General features: G+C 39.0%; 1 protein-coding gene and 1 non-coding gene across 2 annotated transcripts in view; one reads left to right on the forward strand and one right to left on the reverse strand.

Moving 5' to 3' along the window:
* Positions 1-14,718: 14,718 nt before the first annotated feature.
* On the forward strand, positions 14,719-14,791 carry TRNAK-CUU (transfer RNA lysine (anticodon CUU)). The gene has a single exon. It is a non-coding gene; the product is annotated as a tRNA-Lys (tRNA).
* Positions 14,792-16,696: 1,905 nt separating this feature from the next.
* LOC148038773 (uncharacterized) overlaps positions 16,697-21,509 on the reverse strand; it is a 124,538-nt gene continuing 119,725 nt past the window's right edge. Inside the window, exons 14-20 of the mRNA XM_087674616.1 lie at positions 19,195-19,398; positions 18,845-19,055; positions 18,511-18,767; positions 18,170-18,352; positions 17,873-18,087; positions 17,540-17,757; positions 16,697-17,382 (exon numbers count right to left, since the gene is read on the reverse strand). Of these exons, the coding sequence (XP_087530742.1) occupies positions 17,231-17,382; positions 17,540-17,757; positions 17,873-18,087; positions 18,170-18,352; positions 18,511-18,767; positions 18,845-19,055; positions 19,195-19,398 (1,440 nt within the window). The 3' untranslated portion in view covers positions 16,697-17,230. The remainder of the gene's footprint in view (positions 17,383-17,539; positions 17,758-17,872; positions 18,088-18,169; positions 18,353-18,510; positions 18,768-18,844; positions 19,056-19,194; positions 19,399-21,509) is intronic.

A 21,509-nucleotide genomic window follows, 5' to 3' on the forward strand; every position in this document is an offset into this window, starting at 1 on the left:
GATTTTTATTGGGCTGAGGCAGTTGCTACAGCAGTCTACATAATGAACAGGACTCCCACTGCAGCAATACATGGGATGACTCCAGAGGAGAGGTATACTAGTAGGAAACCAGATATTTCTCATTTGAAGATTTTTGGTTGCATTGCCTATGTTCATGTGCCAGATGAGTTGAGATCTAAGTTGGATCCAAAAGCTGAGAAGTGCATCTTTATTGGTTACTCTCTGCAGCAGAAAGGGTATAGATGCTATAACCCTTCTACTCGTAAGTTTACAGTGAGCAGAGATGTTGTTTTTGATGAGATGAGTAGCTGGTATAAACCAGTAAATGTGATTGATGATGTAGATGCACAAAATGGTAATGCTGCAAAGAATTCATAGCAGCAGTCACAAAATATTAGTGGACCTGGAGCGTCCTCTAGCAGTGGTTCACATTCTTCGCCATGGACAGGCAGATTGAGATTAGGAGAATCTTCTCAAAGCAATGCAGATAGTGGTATGCAGGTATCACGAAAAGGAAAAGAGAAGGTAGATCAGCCCATGTTTGATGTGAATGCAGGTCACTCTTATGTGGATGGTGAATCCAGTGGCACAGAACAGAGCATTGATGATGAATTGGGTATTCCTTCTATTGTTAAACCTGGAGTAAGGAAGACTAGGGATGTTTTGAGAGCACCTGGGAGTGAACCTACTTTGCGCAGGTCTACCAGAGTTAGGTATCCTGTGGATAGGCTGAAATATGATGGATTTACAGCCATTCACTATGCATATATGGTCAAAGTGATACAGGAACCAGAACCCACTTCTTTTGAGCAAGCCATGGAAAAAGAAAAATGGGAGAAAGCCATGGATGAAGAAATGGATGCCTTGGAAGCAAATGCTACATGGGAATTGGTACCTTTACCTAAAGGTAAGAATGCAATTGGCTGTAAGTGGGTTTATAAGGTGAAGCACAATGCAGATGGTTCTGTGAACAGATACAAGGCAAGATTAGTAGTCAAGGGGTATGCACAAACATATGGCATTGATTATGAAGAAACATTCAATCCGGTTGCAAGGATGGCAACTGTAAGAGCAGTCATTGCTATGGCTGCATCAAAGGGATAGTCTTTACATCAGATGGATGCAAAGAATGCCTTCTTGCATGGTGATTTGCAAGAAGAGGTCTATATGGAGCAGCCACCAGGTTATGTGCATGCTGTTCATCCTGAGTTTGTTTGCAAGTTGAAGAAAGCCTTGTATGGCTTGAAGCAAGCACCTAGAGCATGGTCTGACAAGACAGGACGGTATCTTGTCACTATTGGCTTTCAGATTTCCAAGGCAGATTTCTCACTTTATGTGAGAAAAACAGAGAAAAGTATTATGCTACTTGTCATTTATGTTGATGATTTGATTATGACAGGTGACAGTGATGAAGATATCCTTCATGTGAAAATGCTATTGAAGGAAAAGTTTGAGATGAAGGATTTGGGAGAGCTGCGTTATTTCTTGGGCATTGAGGTGATTAGATCACCAAGTGGGATACAGCTCTTGCAGAGGCAGTATGGATTGGACATGCTATCCAAATATGGGATGACAGGCTGTAAGCCTATTTCAGTTCCTTTGGAGCAGAATGTGAAGCTGAGTGCAGATGCAGGTGAGCTTCTGGAAGGCCCTACTATGTACAGACGCATAGTAGGAAGTTTGATTTATATGACTATTACCAGGCCAGATTTGAGCTATGCTATTGGATTGGTAAGTCAGTTTATGCAGGCTCCAAGGAAATCGCATTTGGATGCGGCTAGACGCATACTCAGGTATGTGAAGTCCACATTGTAGTATGGACTATTTTATGAGACTGGGGTTCAGATACAGTTGCATGGATACACTGATGCTGATTGGGCTGGTAGTATTTCTGATAGACGATCTACCAGTGGGTATGTGTTCTCTTTTGGGAGTGCTACAGTCACTTGGAGCAGCAAGAAACAGCCTACTGTTGCCTTGTCGAGCACAGAGGCTGAGTACAGGGGTGCAGCAATGGTTGCATGTGAGGTAGCTTGGTTGCATAAGCTACTTTATGATATGCATCAGTCTACAGATGGGCCAGTTGTCATTTATTGTGACAACATGAGTAGTATACACTTGGCAAATAACCCAGTCTATCATGCTAGAACAAAGCACATTGAGGTGCATTATCACTATGTGCGGGAGAGGGTTTTACTAGGTCTTATTGATCTAGTTTATGTCAGCACAGAGGATCAGGTAGCTGACATATTTACGAAGGCATTGGGCGTAGAGAAGCTACGCAAGTTCAGAGACCTGCTTGGTGTGCAGGAATTGGGATTGAGCTCGAGGGGGAGTGTTGAGATATCGAGCTCCACTCGTGATATGCCAAGGTGACTGTTGTGCATTTATGTCACCGACGTGTCAGTTGCAGATGCGGTTGGTACACCGCCCATGAATAATAGCTACATGACAGCTATCCTTATCTACTCTAGTTCGTGGCTCAGTTAGTATGCCACCTTAGTTAGTTGAGTTTGGTTTGAGACCCATATATAGGGTTCTTCTATTTCTTTGTATGAGAGTTCCTTTTTGGCTTACACAACTAAGAAGAGGAAAACTGTTTTTAGCCTCCACCTTTGTGTGTATTCCCCCATCGTGCAAGCAAGAAAGCTACAAGTGAGACTCCTTCCTTCTCTCCCACAATCTTGACATCACATAGTCAATGCGCTCTCCCTACCTATGGGGTGTAGTGAGCTTACCTTGAGGCTCGATCGAGTACCCTTCTCTTTCTTGCACGTTGATAGCTCCATGATCCTTGATGCAAGCTCGAGCAACCTCAATCCCTCTTTGTCAATCTCCATCCTCCATAGCCACACGAGACAAGAGAAGAGAGAGAAGAGAAGAAGATGAAGAGAGGAGATGGGGAGCTTCTTCTCCTCGATCCCTCACTCTCACAAACTCACTCCCTCACTCTCTCACACTCCCTCACTCCCTCACTCAAGCGCATATAAGAAGGCAAGAAGAAGAGAAGAAGAAGACGCTTTTTTTCACACACCCAAAATGAACTCTCATTCACTTTTTGAACTTTATATACAAAACTGTCTTTCCCTTGGGCGGCGCTCCCCTTTTTACATGGCCTACCCTTTTTTCCCATTATTCGCCTACCCTTTTTTCCCATTATTCTCCTATCTTCCTAACTTCCTTCCTACCACCCATCTACCTTTACAATTTGCATAGGTTAGAGCCCGGCACTCTTAAAATAAATCATGATGTGCCTTGTGCTCTTATACAAAAGTATTGTCTTGCGCTTTTTCCTGTGCACCTTTCTCCTTGATTTAGAACTCTTTTGTGCTTCTTGTGTTTCCATGTTTTTCTTAGCGTGCCTTTGTCTTCTGCTTTATATTTTTCAGATTTTCCACCTCGTTTGTCTGAGGGTTAACATTATCCCCCTCCTAAGCGAGTGCTAGTCCCATGGCACTGATGCGAAGTGGTTGGAAGGGGTGATGAGTGTAGCCAGATGGCTTTTTTGAGTTTGTATACAAGCCGTGGTTGAAGGTGTGTTGGAGGGATTTATGCCTTTGAAAGGCTTTTTGAGTTTGGATATGAGACCTGGTTGAAAGTGTGTTGGAGGGATTTATGCCTTTGAAATGGAAAATTGGGTTGGATAGATCCCTTTGTTGGCCCCCCGCCGCAATTGCCTTCTCTTGCATTGTTCTAAATGAAATCTCTAGGTCAAGGGTTGAGCTTGTAAATGGATTGAGGCTCTTCTCTTAGCAAAGACTACTATTACAAGGACTTAGGGTTGAATATGTTCAACTGACCATGTCTATACTTATCTTTAGTCTTTAGTGTTTCTATCTCTATGCATGCTTTCTATTGTTTCTTAGACAATCTAATACTATGTGTTGCTTGGAAAGTTTTAGAGTTGACCTCTTAACAAACATATTTTGGGCTTTGGCCTAAACAACTCATAAGAGTAATGTATTGAGCTTGCAAGTGAGTGCCTCATCACATAGATAGGACTCTTTTAATTAAGTCATCCATCCACACTTGCATCTTCTCTTGGAAACCCCCCTAAAATCTCATTCTCTTTCTAAGCTCATTGATGAGTTGATCCACCAAATGGGTAAGTTCTAGCTTCTCACATCATTTGTGTCACCCACATCCTCTATTGTGATCCCTCTTTGATAATGTTTAGTTTTTTGTCCAACTAATGCGTGTATTGCACTACTTGAGTGACTTCAAGTCCTATCCATAGTAAATCGTTGTTATCCAAAGTCTATCTCAATGTGATTTTTCTTAGGAGTAGAACAACCCCACTCCCACACGGTTCAAGGCTCTGACTATCATGGCAACAGGTTGTGAAAACCCACACTAAAGCCCAACAATTGGTAATGAAGAAACATGTGGGCCCAAGTAGATCAATATGAAAACACAAGTGATGTCATTTCGATTGGTCTTTAGTATCTACCCATTGCTCACAAGGCATGCTTGTATGTGAGATGTGGAGGTTGAACTATGGATGTGTTCATAAGCCTTTGTCATTGGGGTCTCGAGAAGTCAATGCCTTAAAGCATGACCACTACATCTACATGTATAAAGGACAATCATCTATTTTGATGGGTTGTTGCCACCATGTTGCAATGGGCTTGTGCACCTATCAATTGCCATCTACCCCTTTCTTTGAGTATGCCAAGTTTGAGGTTGGAGGTTGAGAACTTCCTGATTAAGGTTGTAGTCATACACGAAGGTTATCCCAATATGCCTAAGGGCACATGAATGCATTTCTCTTCCCTTTTTTCCTTTATTAAAATCATCACTTTTAAAATTATTTTCTTAAATTGGAAAGCTATGGACTATTCAACCATTTGCAAGGCCAAATAATGATATGTATGATCATTATTAAGGGAAAGAGAGAGAGGGAGAGGGAGAGAGAGAGAGAGAGAGAGAGAGAGCAGAATGAGTGAGAAAACACGAGGGGGTGGAGAGAAACAAAGAGAAGGAAATCAAAGGAAAAGAGAGAGAGAGAGAAAGAAAGATAAGGGGGAGAGAACATACAACGAAGAGTGCAAAGAAAGGTGCAAAGAAAAGGGGGAGAAAACCAAGACTTTAGTTTATGTTAATTTTGTTGAGTTACAAGAGAAGAAATCCCTTGTTTAAAAAATTAAGAAAGAAAAAGAAAATGCGCACAAAAACCAATTGTTTGTCATAACGTAGACAAAATGAAAAATGATGAAGGTCATGATGTTCAAGATCGTGAGGCGTATAATTCGCTCTTCATCAACACCTAATTCTGAATTCTTATCCTTTATCATCCTGCAAGCCCGCCAAGAATCGTCATGTGCAGAATCAAGCTCAACAGGGTCTTCTTTCCCCGCTGATTCTTCCAAGCCCGTTCCCTTGGCTGTGGTTTCGCTAGATAGTAGATAGGGACAGTGGGAATCTCGTTAATCCATTCATGCGCGTCACTAATTAGATGACGAGGCATTTGGCTACCTTAAGAGAGTCATAGTTACTCCCGCCGTTTACAGAAGAGGAGGGAGAGAGAGAAAGAAGGAGAAGAGAAGAGGAAGAAGAGAGGGAGAGAGAGAGAAAGAGAAAGAGAGGGGAAAAAACCTTAATAATAAATGTATTCAACTGCGTGCATTGCCTATTTGCCCATGACAAAAGGTTCAGCCATCGTGGAAGATTTGGCTACTTGACGAGAAAGAAGGCGATTCGGCCTGAGATGGCACTTGGAGAGAAGGGTGAAGAAGTTGTTCGCGTGCTATCACGGCCACATGGTTGAGAGGTTCGAGACCATGGTTGAGGGGGTGTGACAAACATCCAAATAGCCTCATGATTGAGTGGTTGCTCCACTAGCTGGTGATCAACCAACAATGTTGGGCATTTGCACCAACAGGAGGCGATAGGTGGGAATTAAATAGCAGGGCACTCCAAGTCTATGTTGGGCGGATGGCTCTGAGGCGGTTAGCTCACGAAGCCTCTAAGGTGGGGCGGAGGATATTTGTACTTATGAGGTCTACCAAAGGCAATAGGTAAATCCTGTTCTCAGTGAACGGGTAACCTATGAATAAAAAGGCCCTTAAAAATGAACAAATTGAATAGCTTTGCCTGCTCTCTTTGGGCATCAACCTTGCAAGCCGCTATTCCACACTAAACGATGCTTCCACTATGTATGTGTATATTTTTTATACTATTTTATGTGTCTTACATATTTTAGTAGTGCACAAAATTCCTCAAATATCAAAGGTTGGGGTCTCACTTGAGTATTTAGGGTAGTTGCCATTCCATTAAAATTTGGTGGGCAAATCCAAAGACACCTCGAAGCTAGATCCTCACTTTCTTTTGTATCCCAGTGCTAGCCATCTCATCACATAGATCCTTGATCCGAGGGATGAACGCTTTAGCTGTCTCTCCTTTAGTAAATTTCTCTATTGTTAGTTGATTCTCTAGGTTTTGAATACTTGTTTGATTTCATTTTTCATACTTCTCAATACATTCCAAGCCTATGATGCCTTGGTTGTATGCTAAATCAAGGCAAAAACAAAGTTAGATGAGCTTGTAACTAATGCACACAACACATCTATGTTCCTTTGTTTCCAAGCCCATAGAAGATTTGCATTTGGAGAAATCATAACACTCAAATTTGATAGACCAAGGGTGCATTATGGTTTTGGTCAGTCCCTACCATCATATCTAGAAGCTCAGAAGAATTAAGGATAGTTGTAATTTTAAACTTCCACAAAGTATAGTTTGTGCAATCTAAGTATCCTTCATTGAAGGTTGGTGGATGAATCATTAGTGTTTGAATAGTTTGTATAGCAACACTGCCACCTAATGCAGTAACACCACTATTTGATGTAGTAGATGACATTTCTCCTCTTTACTATTGAAGCCCTTGTAACACTATACTAGGGAATTTGGGAATTTTCTTATAGTTTGGGAGTTTCCAATATAACTAATATTTGGCCACATTATCAAAACTTGTCCCCATACTTGAAAGTGGACTCTATGATAATTACTATAGAGGTTATCTTTTCAAGTCCCACTTTGAAGCACGAGTTAAGATTTAGCCACGTAGTTAAATCTTTCCCCCTTATTTGAAAGTGGAACTTGGGGGTTTTCCAAATTCTCTAATATGGTGTTTTGTGCCTTATGTAGTCTTCATTCCTTACAGAACCCTGGGTTCTAATACATGTAAAAGTTATATACACACAAGGAATAGAATTTGCACAAGAAGTAAATAATACAAAGCAAATATGAGAAATACATAAACATCTTTAATTTTAAATGAACTAATACAAAGATGGTTGCCCCGTTGTACACTTTCACTGTGAAGCTTAGATGGCGATCTAGATAGATGATAGGAAAAGAGCTTAAGGATATCTGGAAGAAGTATGAATGGGTTTTCTTGTCATCATGTCCAACCATTTTATGAACCTTATCTAGTTGGCCAAGGAATATTCCCTTTAATGTGTTAAAATATGTGGATCTAGAGCATGGCATGAGCTATGGAGGATGGAAAATGTAGTTAAGACTCATGAGGGCATAGACTCAGACAAGACCAATTGTCACACAAGTAAATTAGGTTCCAAGATTAAGACTTGGACTCATAAACACATTCTTGTGTGTATGGACAATGACACTCACACTTGATTGAAAGGACAATAGCATTTCATTGAAATAAGAGTCAAGTACAACCTTATATAGCTTTCGAGCTTGTTCCACTCTCCTCATTGTGTATATGGGATTTAGGACATCATTTCCTAGAGCATACATCATTTGTCTATTTTTCAACACCCCCCTCAAATGATGAGTCTCTACACTTGCTGGCTTTTGCCCCCCTACATGGTGACATGGCCCAGGAGACTAGCTCATAGACAGCCTAGTCAAGTTAAAGCTTGAAACTTTACATCTTTGGCAAGGGTTTTTACACAACAAATCCACTATGGGAAAAACATATGAAAGATACAATGAAAATTCGTTAGAAAAATCTATCAAAGTTGTTGATGGTATAGAAAAAGCATATTCTTCTTCTTCTTCTTCTTCATTCATGAACTAGTTATGGCGGTGATCATTCTGTATCTGATGTGCTATTTTCTTGTGGGGAAACATTCACTGACTGTATGGCTAGACTTACCTCAATAATGACATATAATCTGATCCTTGTTGTTGTTGGTGCTGAGTCCTTGACCATGGCCTTTTGCTCCATAAGTCCCCTTGGTGTACAAGAGACTTTTTTGGTGGTGTGTTTCTTTGCATTCTTGATTTTGGTAGTGAGTGCTCAATATCTTTAAGTGAGAGTCTTGAAACATTACTTAGGGTGGACACAAGATTCTCATATGGATCCTTATTTACACTTGCAAGTAGTACGGTTATTGCTTCATCTTCATAAATATTCTTCTTAAGAGTTGCAAGCTGGGTTTTTAGGCTCTTGAACTTGTTAATTTGTATGGTCATGGAAGCACTATCTTTTATACCCAATTTATAAAACTGCACGAGTAATTTTACCTTTAAATTCTTTGCTTGGGTACCAAATATCCTATCAAGTTCCTCCCATGCAGTTCTAGCATCTTTGATGCCAGAGATATGATGTAGCACATCATCACTTAGTTCCCAAGCAATGATGCCTAGTATCTTTTTATTCATCTTCTTCCATTCTTAAAGTTTGGTTTTTGGTGGAGCTACTGCAAGGATCCCACTTTCTAAATCTTCTTTCCCACCATTTGCATCACCTTCATTATCTTCAAAGAGATCCTAGAGGTCTTTCCTCATGAGGTGGTACATGGTCTTTTCCTTCCAGGCATGAAAGCCTTCACAATTGAATTTAGCTATTTGCTCAAGTTCGCTCATTTTGAAGGAGGTCTTACCATGAGCGTACTTGGGAAGTGTCTATTATTTTACAAAGGGTTTAATACTTATAAGAGATTTGATCAATTAGGGCATTACAATAAGCAGCTAAGATGGGATAAAAAATGAGTTGTTCTTGAGTGAGCTGATGATCCAAGTGCTAAGAAGCACTAATGGAGTATCAAGAGATACTATGCCTTGAAGACTCAAAGTTGAGCTCGATAGTTGATGCTTGATGTTCCAAATCTTCTTCTTGAGAATTTCTCTTGCTGGAAATTGATTAGACTTGAGTGTTTGAGGCTTCAATGTGTTGGAATGAAGTGAAAAATGAAGTGAAAAAGGGCTTGAGTTATAATGGCTATGGTGGACTCTTTAGGGTTTTGACAGACCACTGGTTTTTTATTTACTGCAACACGTTCAGATACCCATTGGCGGAGATTTTTACTAAGGGAGAAGCTCTTCTAGTGGGCTTTCATTGCCTTATAGTTGCAAAACAGGTCGTGGCCTATGCATGGAGATCCAGGCATATGATAGGGACATGCACAAATTTCGAGAGCGAGTTGCAATATTCAAAACATGCTTAGTTGAGCTCTAATACCATGTCAAAAGATGTGGATCTAGAGCATGGCATGAGCTATGGAGGATGGAAATGTAGACAAGACTCATGAGGATATAGACTCAGACAAGACCACCTGTCACATAAGTGAATTAGGTTCCAAGATTGAGACTTGGACTCATAAACACATTCTTGTGTATATGGACAATGACAGTGACACTTAATTGAAAGAACAATAGCATTTCATTGAAATAAGAGTCAAGTACAATATAGCTTTCCAACTTCATCCACTCTCCTCACTATGCATATGGGATTCAAGATATCTCTTCTTGGAGCATACATCATTTGTCTATTTCTCAACATAACATCGAGACGCTTGGATTCCCATCAAGGGGCTGCTAGCCCCCTTAGACCCCCCATCTCTAAGGGCTTCTTCCGTGGTCCTTTGACCCCAAAATAAGGATCCATGATAACTCCCACACTCCGCAAATCGATGCATTGTGCCTCGAATTACTACTACCATAACTACTCTATATAAACTCAAAGACTAGATCTGCAAAGATTACCTTCTTACCATCTGGTCACACAAATCTTATTTGACACACAAGTCACGACCCAACCAATGTCCTAGACCATGGATCATTGATGGCAGCTTATGAGGGTGAGGCAATGAGCATACCTAACATACTTATTAGACAATAAAGGAACTTCCTTATGTAAGTTGGGTTTGCTTTCTATTGTCACAAATAAAGAAGAGAGAGAAAAGAGAAAAAGAGGAGATTGATTAATGATTTAGAGCTTATAGCTCTTGCAATTGGGTTGCATGATGTTTGAGTATACATTTGTTAACTTGTCATCAATAAATTCACAACTTGATCTAAATTGATGCATTTAACATGATTTCTTTTCAAAATAATAATCTTCTTAAAAAGCTTATTTATAGAGGCAACACTGGAGGATCTTGGATCCTATATCTTGGCTATGGGTTGTTGGCCCTCCTAAATGTAGGCAATGCACTCTAATGGCATATTAATAAGTATCTTTCAACATTGTAGGCCATAACAAACCTTCTTGAAGCACTTTTTGTCTTGTAATATCTCCAAGAAAAGGTCCTCCAACTAAGCCTCCATGAGCTTCGTGCAGGACTACATGCTATTCATGATTCTTCTGGACACATCTTCTCAAGCCTTGATCAATACCCTTCATATATAAAACTCCCATAATCGCATAAATTTTTTTTCTTTGAAAGGCCAATCTTCTCCTCTAATCTTAGAAAGATTTACTAGCATAATACCATCAAGTAAAAAATTGATCATCCAATCATAATAAGAATCAAATTAATGTACCTATACTCCAAACAAATCACAATTATGAAATTGTTGATCATTTGCTTCTTGTAGAGGATCTATGGATTCAATTCTATTCAAGCAATTTGCTATTGCATGTTCCTTTCTAGGGGTATGAACAACCTCATAATCAAATTCCTACAATAAGAGCATCCACCTAGACAATCTCCTTGTAAGCCATGGCTTCTTTATGAAGTACAAGAGAGCTTGGTGATCTACATGAAAGATCATTGGGTTCCTCAACAAATAATGATGGAACAAAGCAAAAATCATCCCTAAATCTTCTCTTTATGTGATAGTATAGTTTCTCCTCCATCAAAACAACTCTTATACCAATATGAGAGGCATCAATTAAAAAAATGGAATGGCAAATCCCACAGTGGGGGTTGTAGAACTGGAGCCACCACCAACATCTACTTTAATATGTTGAATAGTACTTTGTTCTAATCGTCTCTCCAAATAAATTAGACACCTTTTCTTATCAACATAGTTAACATACTACATATATGTGGACTAAGTATTCGAGGTACTTGCTATGCCATTTGATTTGGCCAACAAACCTCATGACTTCTTGCACTGTCATGCCACTTTCTAAACCAAGTGAATCTTCCACAAGTGAATAGCCCTTCCTTCTTTTGAAATAATGTGCCCAAAAAGCTATAGTCCTTGCTCAGTATCAAATGCAATTTAAATAGATTCAATGACATACTAAACTTCTTGCAACTTTCAAAACCTAACCTAAGATGGTTGATCAGTTCTTTACCGTTCTCACAAAAATCATCAATGAAAACCCTCATGAATGTTGTTAGGTATGAATCAAAAGTCTTATAACCTACTCACTAAATTTTGGTGGACCATTCTTGAGTCTAAAGTTCATGACTATACTTACAAATGCTCCCTATTCTGTTATAAATGCTATTTTGTGCATGTCTTTAGGGTGTATTCTAATTTGGTTGTACCCTAAGAATCCATGAAGAAGACTATAAATCTCATGTCCAATAGCATCATATAGGAGAGAATCAATAAACAAAAGAGGAAACTGATATGTTATAGTAGTAACATTCAACTTCCTATATTCCACGTAAACTTGAAACTTTCTTTTCATGATAACAATAATAGGTGAAAGTCATATAACTCCATTAACAGATTTAACGAAACAAACTTGAAGCTTATCACTATCTTTCTTTATTTACTTTGCATAATCGGCATTCATGCTATACCTCTTTTGCATTATATGTTTGGCATCCACTTTCAAGTTATGTAATGTTGGCATACCCTAGGATTAGAGCCTTGTGTATTAGTGTAATCCTATGCAAAGATGTCTTGTAAGTCTTGGAAGCCTTGAAGAGAATGAACTCATTACTGTTTATAGTCTTCAACAACATAAACACTCATTTTTATTGGCTTAGAACCTGTCGGATCCAAATTTACCTTTCACACATCATCTTCAAAAATTCTTGCTGACTTGTTCATGATATGCTCAAATTTCATCTTTCCATCAATGTCAGTTGCTTGGCTGGCTTTATCCAAAGCCTCTCTAGCCTCTATTTGGTGAATGTGCTACAATTTTTGAAATTCTTCATTAGCCCTCTAAACCTCTTGCATAGAATTGCTAATTACTTACTTAAAACTAGTGTTCTAATTCGCGAACACTCTACTTGAATAGTATGTACTTTGTAGTCAACCACCTCTATCTATGTAGGAACCATTGTTAGGTACTCTAATATACCCTTTTCATCCTCAATACATTTCTTTCACACTCTTCCCAATGTGGTCATAATTCTTGACAATAGCTTATCTTTAAAACCTAGAATAAGGTCAAGGCATTGTTCAAGGGTTTAAGTTGCAAAGAAGATTTAGCTAATGCTTTAAACAACCCATGAGAGCCTTCTTGCTATTCATGGGGACCTAAACCATTATCATATTCATTTTTCTACTACAAAATCTCTTGCAAACACTGCTATCCTTGATCAAATTCTTGACTTTCCTACATTTCATGTAGCGAGTCTACAAGATTGAACTGATTTACCCCTTTTTTCTCTATAATCTTTGTATCTCTTTTTTGAAGCTATCTCTCTAGCCTTTTCCATCTCATGCCAATCTATCTTTTTCTTTGCTTTGACCCTAGTAATAGGTAGACTTTAGTATCTTTTGGACAATCTTCCACTATAATGCAGTTTGAATAATCACATTTGTTGGATGTCCCTTTTTGTGATCTCTTCAAGGATTTTTACTATGATAAGAGCTGTGAGTATCAGTGATTGCTAACCATGATGTGCTCTTGTCAGTTGTATTTCTTGTTGGCTTTTGATCTGCATCCCTCTTTCAAGCGTATGACATGCCCATAACTCACAGTTTGGTCCTAACATATATCTCTGCCTGTCACAATAGTAGCAAGGTCCTCTTGGCCTTTGCTATGCATCATTTCATGGTGTTGGCTAGTCATTGTTCCATTGTTTTTGTGGCAAACCCTTTTTGTCAAACCCTTGAGTCCTCTCTGTGGTGCCATTTTAGGTACAATCTGATTTACAAGTGCTACTGGGAGTGCTCACTGCATCTTGGCACTCCTCACATTTGGGTTATACCAACGTTCTTTTGCTTCATGTTGAATCTTTTGACAAATAGTACAAGACTTCACATCCCACTGACATTACTCCCATATCTATTAGCTACTTTTTGATCTTCTTCTCTAGTCTCTTCTCTAAGGTTGTCTTTCCATCTTTGTCTTTACTTTTCCTCCAAAGCCTATACTCTCGGGTAAGTTACTTATAAATATATGTGTGCATCACATAGATTCAAAATAAAGTATTTTTTAAATATTATGTTTATACAATTTTACCATACAAAAATGTATTATATAAAGGGATTATTTACAGATTGAATAAAAAATGATTATGTTTTATTTAAAAAAATCACAAATAAAAATATTCATAAATAAGCCTTGAATGCACGTGATATAGAGGATATACATGTAGTAACTTCCCTAATCCTATACTTAAGGAGATATAAGAGCAATTAAATTTTTTATTGGCTCCTTTTAACTTAAGCATCCCTAGTTAAATAGTCAACACAATGTCTTCTAAGGCATTGCAAGTAGTATATTATAGCTTATCTAGTGAGGACTTACAAGAGCATTAACATCCATTGTTGGATCTTTTTGACTTAAGCATCCCTAGTCTCTTCTAACGCTTTGCAAGGTAGCATATTATTACTTTTTATTCTACTTATTATTGTTAGCGCAATACAATCATGAATTTTGTGGTTTATGCGCTTGTGGCGCCGCAGGGGAAGTAGACACCAGAATCAGCAATCAAGTTGATCAGAACCATGCATTTACACGTGGGAGGTTGCGTGAAGGTACTACTTTGCAGCACACATGCACTAGCTTTGGCATGGAAAAAGGAACAAGGAACCACTTCTGAGCAGTAAATTTGCATTCATCTGCAAGAGTTACCACGTTCTTTATAGCACTCCCATCCAATGCTCCATCATATAAATCAAGAAGGGAGCACAAACTTGTACTTAATGGCACACAAGTAGTGCTTTGCTTCGCAACATTAAGTCGATTGCCATAACACGTCGTCTCAATACGACGGATGGAGTCGAGTGTTGTGCGGAACTGATCATGCATGCATGGCCTGTCGCATGCCGAAATTGCTTTGAAGGGTTAGAAAAATACTGCTGTAAATCATTGGGGGGTTCACTCCTGTGCAGTAATCCCAAGCATTTATAGTGCTAATTTGCACTCTTGAATTGCAGGCATTCTGGCACGTAGCACCAGTTCGCAGGATTAGTAACTGTTGCCAGATAAACCGATTTGCATTGATCTGGAGAATGACTGAAGTCATCTTTCTAAAAGCTAAACTGGGACAAAATATCATCTCAGAAGTTCTGATTTGTATCTGCAATCTCAAAGATAGGGACAGAAACTTCTACGCATATGTATTAATATTTATTTATTTTGATGCTTCAATGTGAGCACTAGCCGGCCTAGCTCAGTTGGTAGAGCGCAAGGCTCTTAACCTTGTGGTCATGGGTTCGAGCCCCATGGCCGGCGGATAATACGTAGGGATGGATTATTATTCTCTAATATTTAGACTTATTACTGGGCTTAGAGTTGGCCGACAAGAGGTCATTTTCAAACATTTAGACTTATCAATCGGCTAGGAGTTCATTTGTTGAATTGTACTAGCTTTCGCTTCTTGTTCAGGCATGTGCCCAATGGCAGCACTAAGAAAGAATGCCTTTGATGTGACATCTTCTAAATAGTTGAGACTTCGCTTCTCTTTTCGTCGAATCTACCCTCTTTCCCCCTCCCCCTCGGAAGAGCCTTGGCACTAAGAAAGAACCTCTCTTTACCTTCTTGTACCACATTGTGCCTCCGGCTTTATTGTTCACACAAAGGAGGCGGAAGGTTGGTCATACATTGCAATGCTGCCGCCTCCGTTTGAACCCAGCCTTAATGTGTGTAATTTTGCAAATAATGAATAATCCTACAAATTTATGAATTTATGAATATTAAAGAGACCTATATAATAGACTTTGTAAAGGCAAGGAAAAGATAAGGACCCTACTACCTATGAGAACTTAAAAACCAACATGAATATGGAGAGAGAGAGAGAGCGTGTGTGTGTTGTTTTCTTCATGAATGCCTACATGCACACGTGTGATGAATTTACTTGAACTTCTTGTGCTATGGTTATCTAAAAATCATAAATGTGGTAAGTAAAGGGCATGAAATTCCATAAGCAATATTAGTTGGGCTCAAAAAGGCTACATCCTTATTGTGACCTAGTGCATTTTGTACATTATTTGCCCCATCTGTCTCACAAATGAAAAAGCTTATTAATAACCTTTTATTGGGATCCATGTGCTAATACATGGTGGTCCACTACACCATCAATTACCAATGTAAAATCTCTCATTTGTACGACTAGGATTGAAGGTCATATCTAGGAAATGACAAATTGGAATCCCTTTTGAGAGTAAATAACTATTGATTGCAATGTAGGTGGAGAGTTTGCAATCTCCAATTCCCACAATAGTGTGTTCCATAGCACCACGAGCTCAAGATTTCCTCAAACCAATAGGAACAAAAAACAATGTTGGTAAAGAATCTTTTTTTAAGGGGTGATGAGGAAAAGAAAGCTTCGAGGGGGTAGTGATCTCGCTAAGCCTGGACCAATAGAGGTGGTAAAAAAAGCTAGGGAATAATTTTATGGTCCTTGCAATCATAATAAAGTGGGATTTTCTCCCACTAGCCTAGTAAGGATTTCTCTTTAGTATCCATAAGAGTCTATGAATCTAGCAATGGTTCAAATCAAGAAGGAACTACCATAGGTGCAATCAACATGCTCGCAGTGTTCATGTTTCCTTTTTATCTTTGAGAACGTGGAATCTAGTCTAGTGAGCAATGCAATATTGAATAAATCATATCCTTGGCCACACTTTTTGACAATCTAGTTGTGATGGAGAATTGGTGTAATAATACCTAAATTTCCAAGTGTTCAAGACAACTTGCCCCATGTAAGCTAAGAATTGGTTAGCATTGCTCTATGGTTAGAGCCATTGCAACTCCAAAATGAACTAAAGTAGGACATGACCAATTATTTGATGTGCCCCTACAACACGATACATGATAATTTAGTGGACAAATTCCTAAAAATTAACCTTAAATATTTGGCTTACCAAAACTTGTGCAAATACATATATTTTCATTAGTATAATTGGAATTTGTCTTTTATAAAGCTATTTCTTCTTTTCAACATCACTTAAAGCCATGAAACAATTAGTCCCTATTGTTTGTAAATTGGACCTAATTTACTACTTTGTGGGCTTCACGTTTTGTATAATACCTATTTGATGAAAAAATCAACATGCTCGCATGAATATGTCTATCGTAGCATTTAGGTGCAAGGGCTAGTAACCATCATTGGATAAATATATTTTAGCATAACTTGGTGTCATCATACTCCATGCATACAATCGCAAGGGTTTTAAACATACCCTCGTGTTCACGATGTTATTGGTCTGATGGGTTCAAAGGTTTACTTAATGTTAGCTACCATTATTGTTAAGTACGTTGATGACGTCCATGTTGTTTGACATTTGCATCCGAATGCTTACCACCATGTCAACACAGCAGTTCCATCTTCACATGTGATAGGATGCTTTGTAGTTCTCTAAGGAATTCAGGTGCTCCAAAAGAAAGATGCTCCATGTCAACCTGTAAAGAGTGCCAAACAGTTCCATCTTGACATGGGATAGGATGCTTTGTGGATTCTCTAAGGAATTCTGGTGCTCCAAAAGATACATCCTCAAATGAACAGTTAAATCTCCGTTGCAGCTCCTTTGTGCTATATATGACTTCAAACATTATTGGAAAACGGCTGCTATCATCACTCGAAGAAAGCATTGCCAAAGCATGTAAATGCGCACTATCTTCCTCCAACGGCAGCTTGTAGAATCCTGTGAAGCCTGAAACAGAAAACACATCCTAGCTGACCCTTTGTAGCCTCTTGATTTCAGCAGCCTCTGCAGCCTTCCGAAGTTGCTGTGATGCTAACGGCCCTGTTCCTGCAACCATCCTTGCAAACACATTTTCCTGTGGACCTTGATAATCTTCTGTTGGAGGCATCATTGAAGCATCTGTGATGTTCATGGCAGATTGCAAAATATATATGTACATGTTTTGAGTATAGTAGAAATGTATCGACCAGTATGTTTTAAAAAAATGATCTGACACATAAGCATAGTGGAGAAGTATCGACCACTAAATAAACACACACATCATTTGATGTCGCACCTGCATGTCTTAGAAGGTTGATGGGAGAGTCAAACTCAGCCATGCGTCCATCCTCTGCCAGAACAAGTACTCGATCACAATTAATTATGGTGTTTATTCTGTGTGCAATGGTAAGTACAGTGCAGTTCACAAAAGCCTCGGAGATGGTCATCTGAATCAGATGATCTGTGTTGGTGTCAACAGATGCTGTTGCTTCATCCATGACTATGATCTTTGACCTTGAAGAATGAAAGAAGAAATATTAGTGATCCCGCTCCTTGACAATCATGTAACATTGCAAACTACATAGTGAACGGCATTTTTGCTGGTGCGGCAGCTCATTGTTTTCTTTACCTCCGTAGTAGGCACCTTGCTAAACAGAGAAGTTGCCTCTCTCCAACACTCAAGTTCTCACCACTCTCCGAAATTGTACTGTCAAGCCCATTACCAAGGCTCTTGACCTTTTCCAACATGTATACTTTGGTTAGCGCTTCATGTATCTCGCTATCTCTATGCCGTTCGAATGGGTCCAGATTGAACCTCAATGTTCCTTGAAAGAGTACCGGGTCCTGTTGCCAAGATAAAACAGTGTTCAATTATGGGTCAACTATGCAATATATTCACGTGTGTATGTCATGCATTCAGTCTTACTTGAGGTACCATGGAGATTCGTTGTCGCAAATCATCTAGCCCAACAGACTGTATGTTGACACCGTCTAGAAGAATGGCTCCACTACAGGCTTTGTTTTCTACCATCCGAAAAAGGGCTGCTGCAAGAGTTGATTTTCCTGAACCAGTACGTCCCAGTATACCAATTTTCTCTTGTGCTTTTACCTGAGTGGATCAATGAAGTTGAAATCTTAGCAACCCTTGTCACAGATCAGAAGCATGTAAGCATAACAGCAGAACCTTGCTCCCTTTCAAATGGTATATCTTTAACTATATGAGGTTTGCTACCTAGATAAATCACGTCACAGCAAAGATTTTTTGACCTTGAAGGACAATCCATTCAGAGCCAGAGGAAGAGCTTCTCTATAGGCCATTGAATATGATTTGAACACTATTTCACCCTGCGAGGGCCAATCTTCTGTGATAATTCCTGGCTGTGTGTGAGGATCCGCCTCTAAAGGGAGGTCGCTATAGGCTTTGATTCTTTCCACACTCGTGAAGTAGTTTTCAGTATCTGCTGCTAAACGAACACCATACTGGAAGAATCCTGTCAGCTGCAAGCTTTGCAATAGCACAACACCTGCAAGACAAAATTATAACTATGACAAACTTCAATAGATGTTCAATTTTCACAAAACCCAAGGGTTCTTAACATACCAGCCAAACCAGGGGAAAGCTTTTGCCTAAGAAGAACAACTAGAGAGGCTGAAGCTGCAACACAAAAGGCAGCTGCAAAGTCTAGCCTCGTTCCCAGCCACCTTGAGACGTGGACAAACAGAATGTATGCTCTGTGATTGACATCTATCAATGAAGCAAATTGATCATGCATTCTTGATTGAATGCCAAATGCACGCACAGAGGCAATGCCCTGAAAGACAGTGCTTGAACATTACACCATATCGTGCACAGGAGTCCAATGTCTCACTTTGCAACTCCAACATGTACATCTCAAAGCTCTGCAAAATGGGCAAGCAAAGCAAGCTCCTAAATGCAGGAGAGAATCATACCTGAAATGTCTGTACAAATTGTGCATAGATAGGAGATCGGGAGACACCGTCAAGCCTTTTAAGCTCTCTAGATACTATGATATAGCGCTTCCCAAAGTATAGTAATGCAAGGACAAAAGGTGGAAAACAGAGTAGAAACCAAGGGACCAGTATAGCTATGATGACCATAGACCCTATGCAGCCCACCATATTCTCCAGCATTTGCTGCAACCGATACAAACGGAGGCTATAATTAGATAGTTAGATACACACTTGAGTGGTAACTTCAAGCTCATGATTTAACAATAAAATCCAATGGGTTTAAAGCTGAGCACAAAAATGAACACTGCAAATATCAAGACAGCCCAACGGTGGGAGAGGTGCAGGAGAAAGATTGATTGAAGTCGCAACATGGACAGCAGACAGAAAATGGCTGGGGGAGTCATGGGCTTGATTCACCCCTACACACATTCTGTCAATGGAGCATGCAACTGTGCACAAATTTCAAGCTGCTTCTTCGGCTTTTGTCTTTGCTTGTTTTACTGCCCGCAAGTCAAACCCAGGTGCACCTCCTGCAGCATTCTGAAATGTGAGGGAGGATGGTTGGCAATCTATCTCATTGCAATCTTGAAGCTGGATTTCAATCTTGACCTACATGTTGCTGGCGGCCCCTGCATACCTACCAACTCCATGAACATGCACACACAGAAGTACACGACAATGACAGAGGGATGGCTTTTAATAAAGCCACCATACATTTAGTATTGCATAATGAAGTACAAGGGGCGATCCTGATTGTGAATTTCTAGAGATCTGTTTGACTAGGCTCATGTCCATTAGCCAGCTAGTTTGACTTTAATATGGTTTGATAAAATTACAATTAAGTGTTCTATAGACAAGCGACGCTTTTATCTAATTGCCAGCTTGCATTGAGAGTAAGGACATGGGACACGCTTATTAAGATACACCTTGCGATCTTGGACATCACAACCATCATCGTTTTCTATTTTGTCTACGTTACAACAAACAACTGGTTTTTGTTCTTATTCTCTTTTTCTTTTTTTATTTGTTTGAGAAGGGATTTCTTCTCTTGTGACTCAATAGAGTTAACGTCAACTAAAACGCCTTGGTTTACAACACATAACGAACTAGTTTAATATACATTATTAAGATTTCATATAAACCTTCTTACATTTTAACATATTTTTAGGAGCTATTGAGCTTACACAAGTAGAAGGTAAAGAGTCATCTTTTATTTAAGTTTTTCCAATAGCTAAGAGACATTACATCATTATAAGAATCCTATTATTGATAAGAACCCTATTATAAAAATTTACCCATGGAAATTAGATACATTAATAGTATGGTATAATTGACCTTCGTACATAAAATTTTAGGAGCTATTGAGCTTGCACAAGTAGAAAGTAAAGAGTCATTTTTAATTTAAGTTTTTCCAATAGCTAAGAGACATTACATCATGATAAAAATCCTATTATAAAGATTTACACATGGAAATTAGATACATTATTAGCATGGTATAATTGAGGTTTGATAGGATTTTGTATTTGGAAGAAAGGTCTCGAGATAAACTTCTTTACAATAATTTTACCAGCGAGAGCAACCTAGAATGGTAACTCTATCAGTCTGAATCACTTTAGTTACTTCGTATTATGAATTTTCCGTCCTATAAAAAGAATAGGATTAACCCTAAATTCCTTCAAACATTTAACAACTTTTAGATTTTCCATCCACTATATCTACTTAAGGTTGGCTCTAATATAGGGAAGATGATCGGCATTGATTTATCAAGAGGTAACCAATGTAACTTCTAAAATCCTAATGGCACAAATTTATCAAGAGGTAATCAATGTAACTTCCACTCAAAACTTCCTTCTAATAATCAAACTCCATTACCTCAAACTACTTAAGTTCACCTCATAGGGAAAGTTCCACCTCAACCCCACAAGGATCAACTTAAAGCAAGCCTAAATCGTGACTATAGTCTCCTACCATGGTTATCTAACATTAGCTTAAGATAACTACTTTGCTATCATCTCTCAAACTTAAGTAGGACATTGCATTCGTTTAAAGAGAGTGAGAAATGAGAGGTCAAACTCTTTTTAATGTAAACCCTATCCATATGAAGAATTTAGAGAGAGTGCTACTAAGTATATATGGTGGATTTGCATTTTATTTGCAGTTCTAGAAGCTTGTCCATCTCTATCAATATGACCCTAGAGTGGGGGCAAGCTACATAAGAGAATAAAACAATTGTTTAAGAACATGAAACTAACACCTTGAAGAAATTCCCCTAATGTGAAAAGCAAAGTACAAAG

This window comes from Lygodium microphyllum, chromosome 3, assembly GCF_053477565.2.
Source record: "Lygodium microphyllum isolate KBCC chromosome 3, Lygodium_microphyllum_v1.1.10, whole genome shotgun sequence".
NCBI classification, from domain to species: Eukaryota; Viridiplantae; Streptophyta; class Polypodiopsida; order Schizaeales; family Lygodiaceae; genus Lygodium; species Lygodium microphyllum.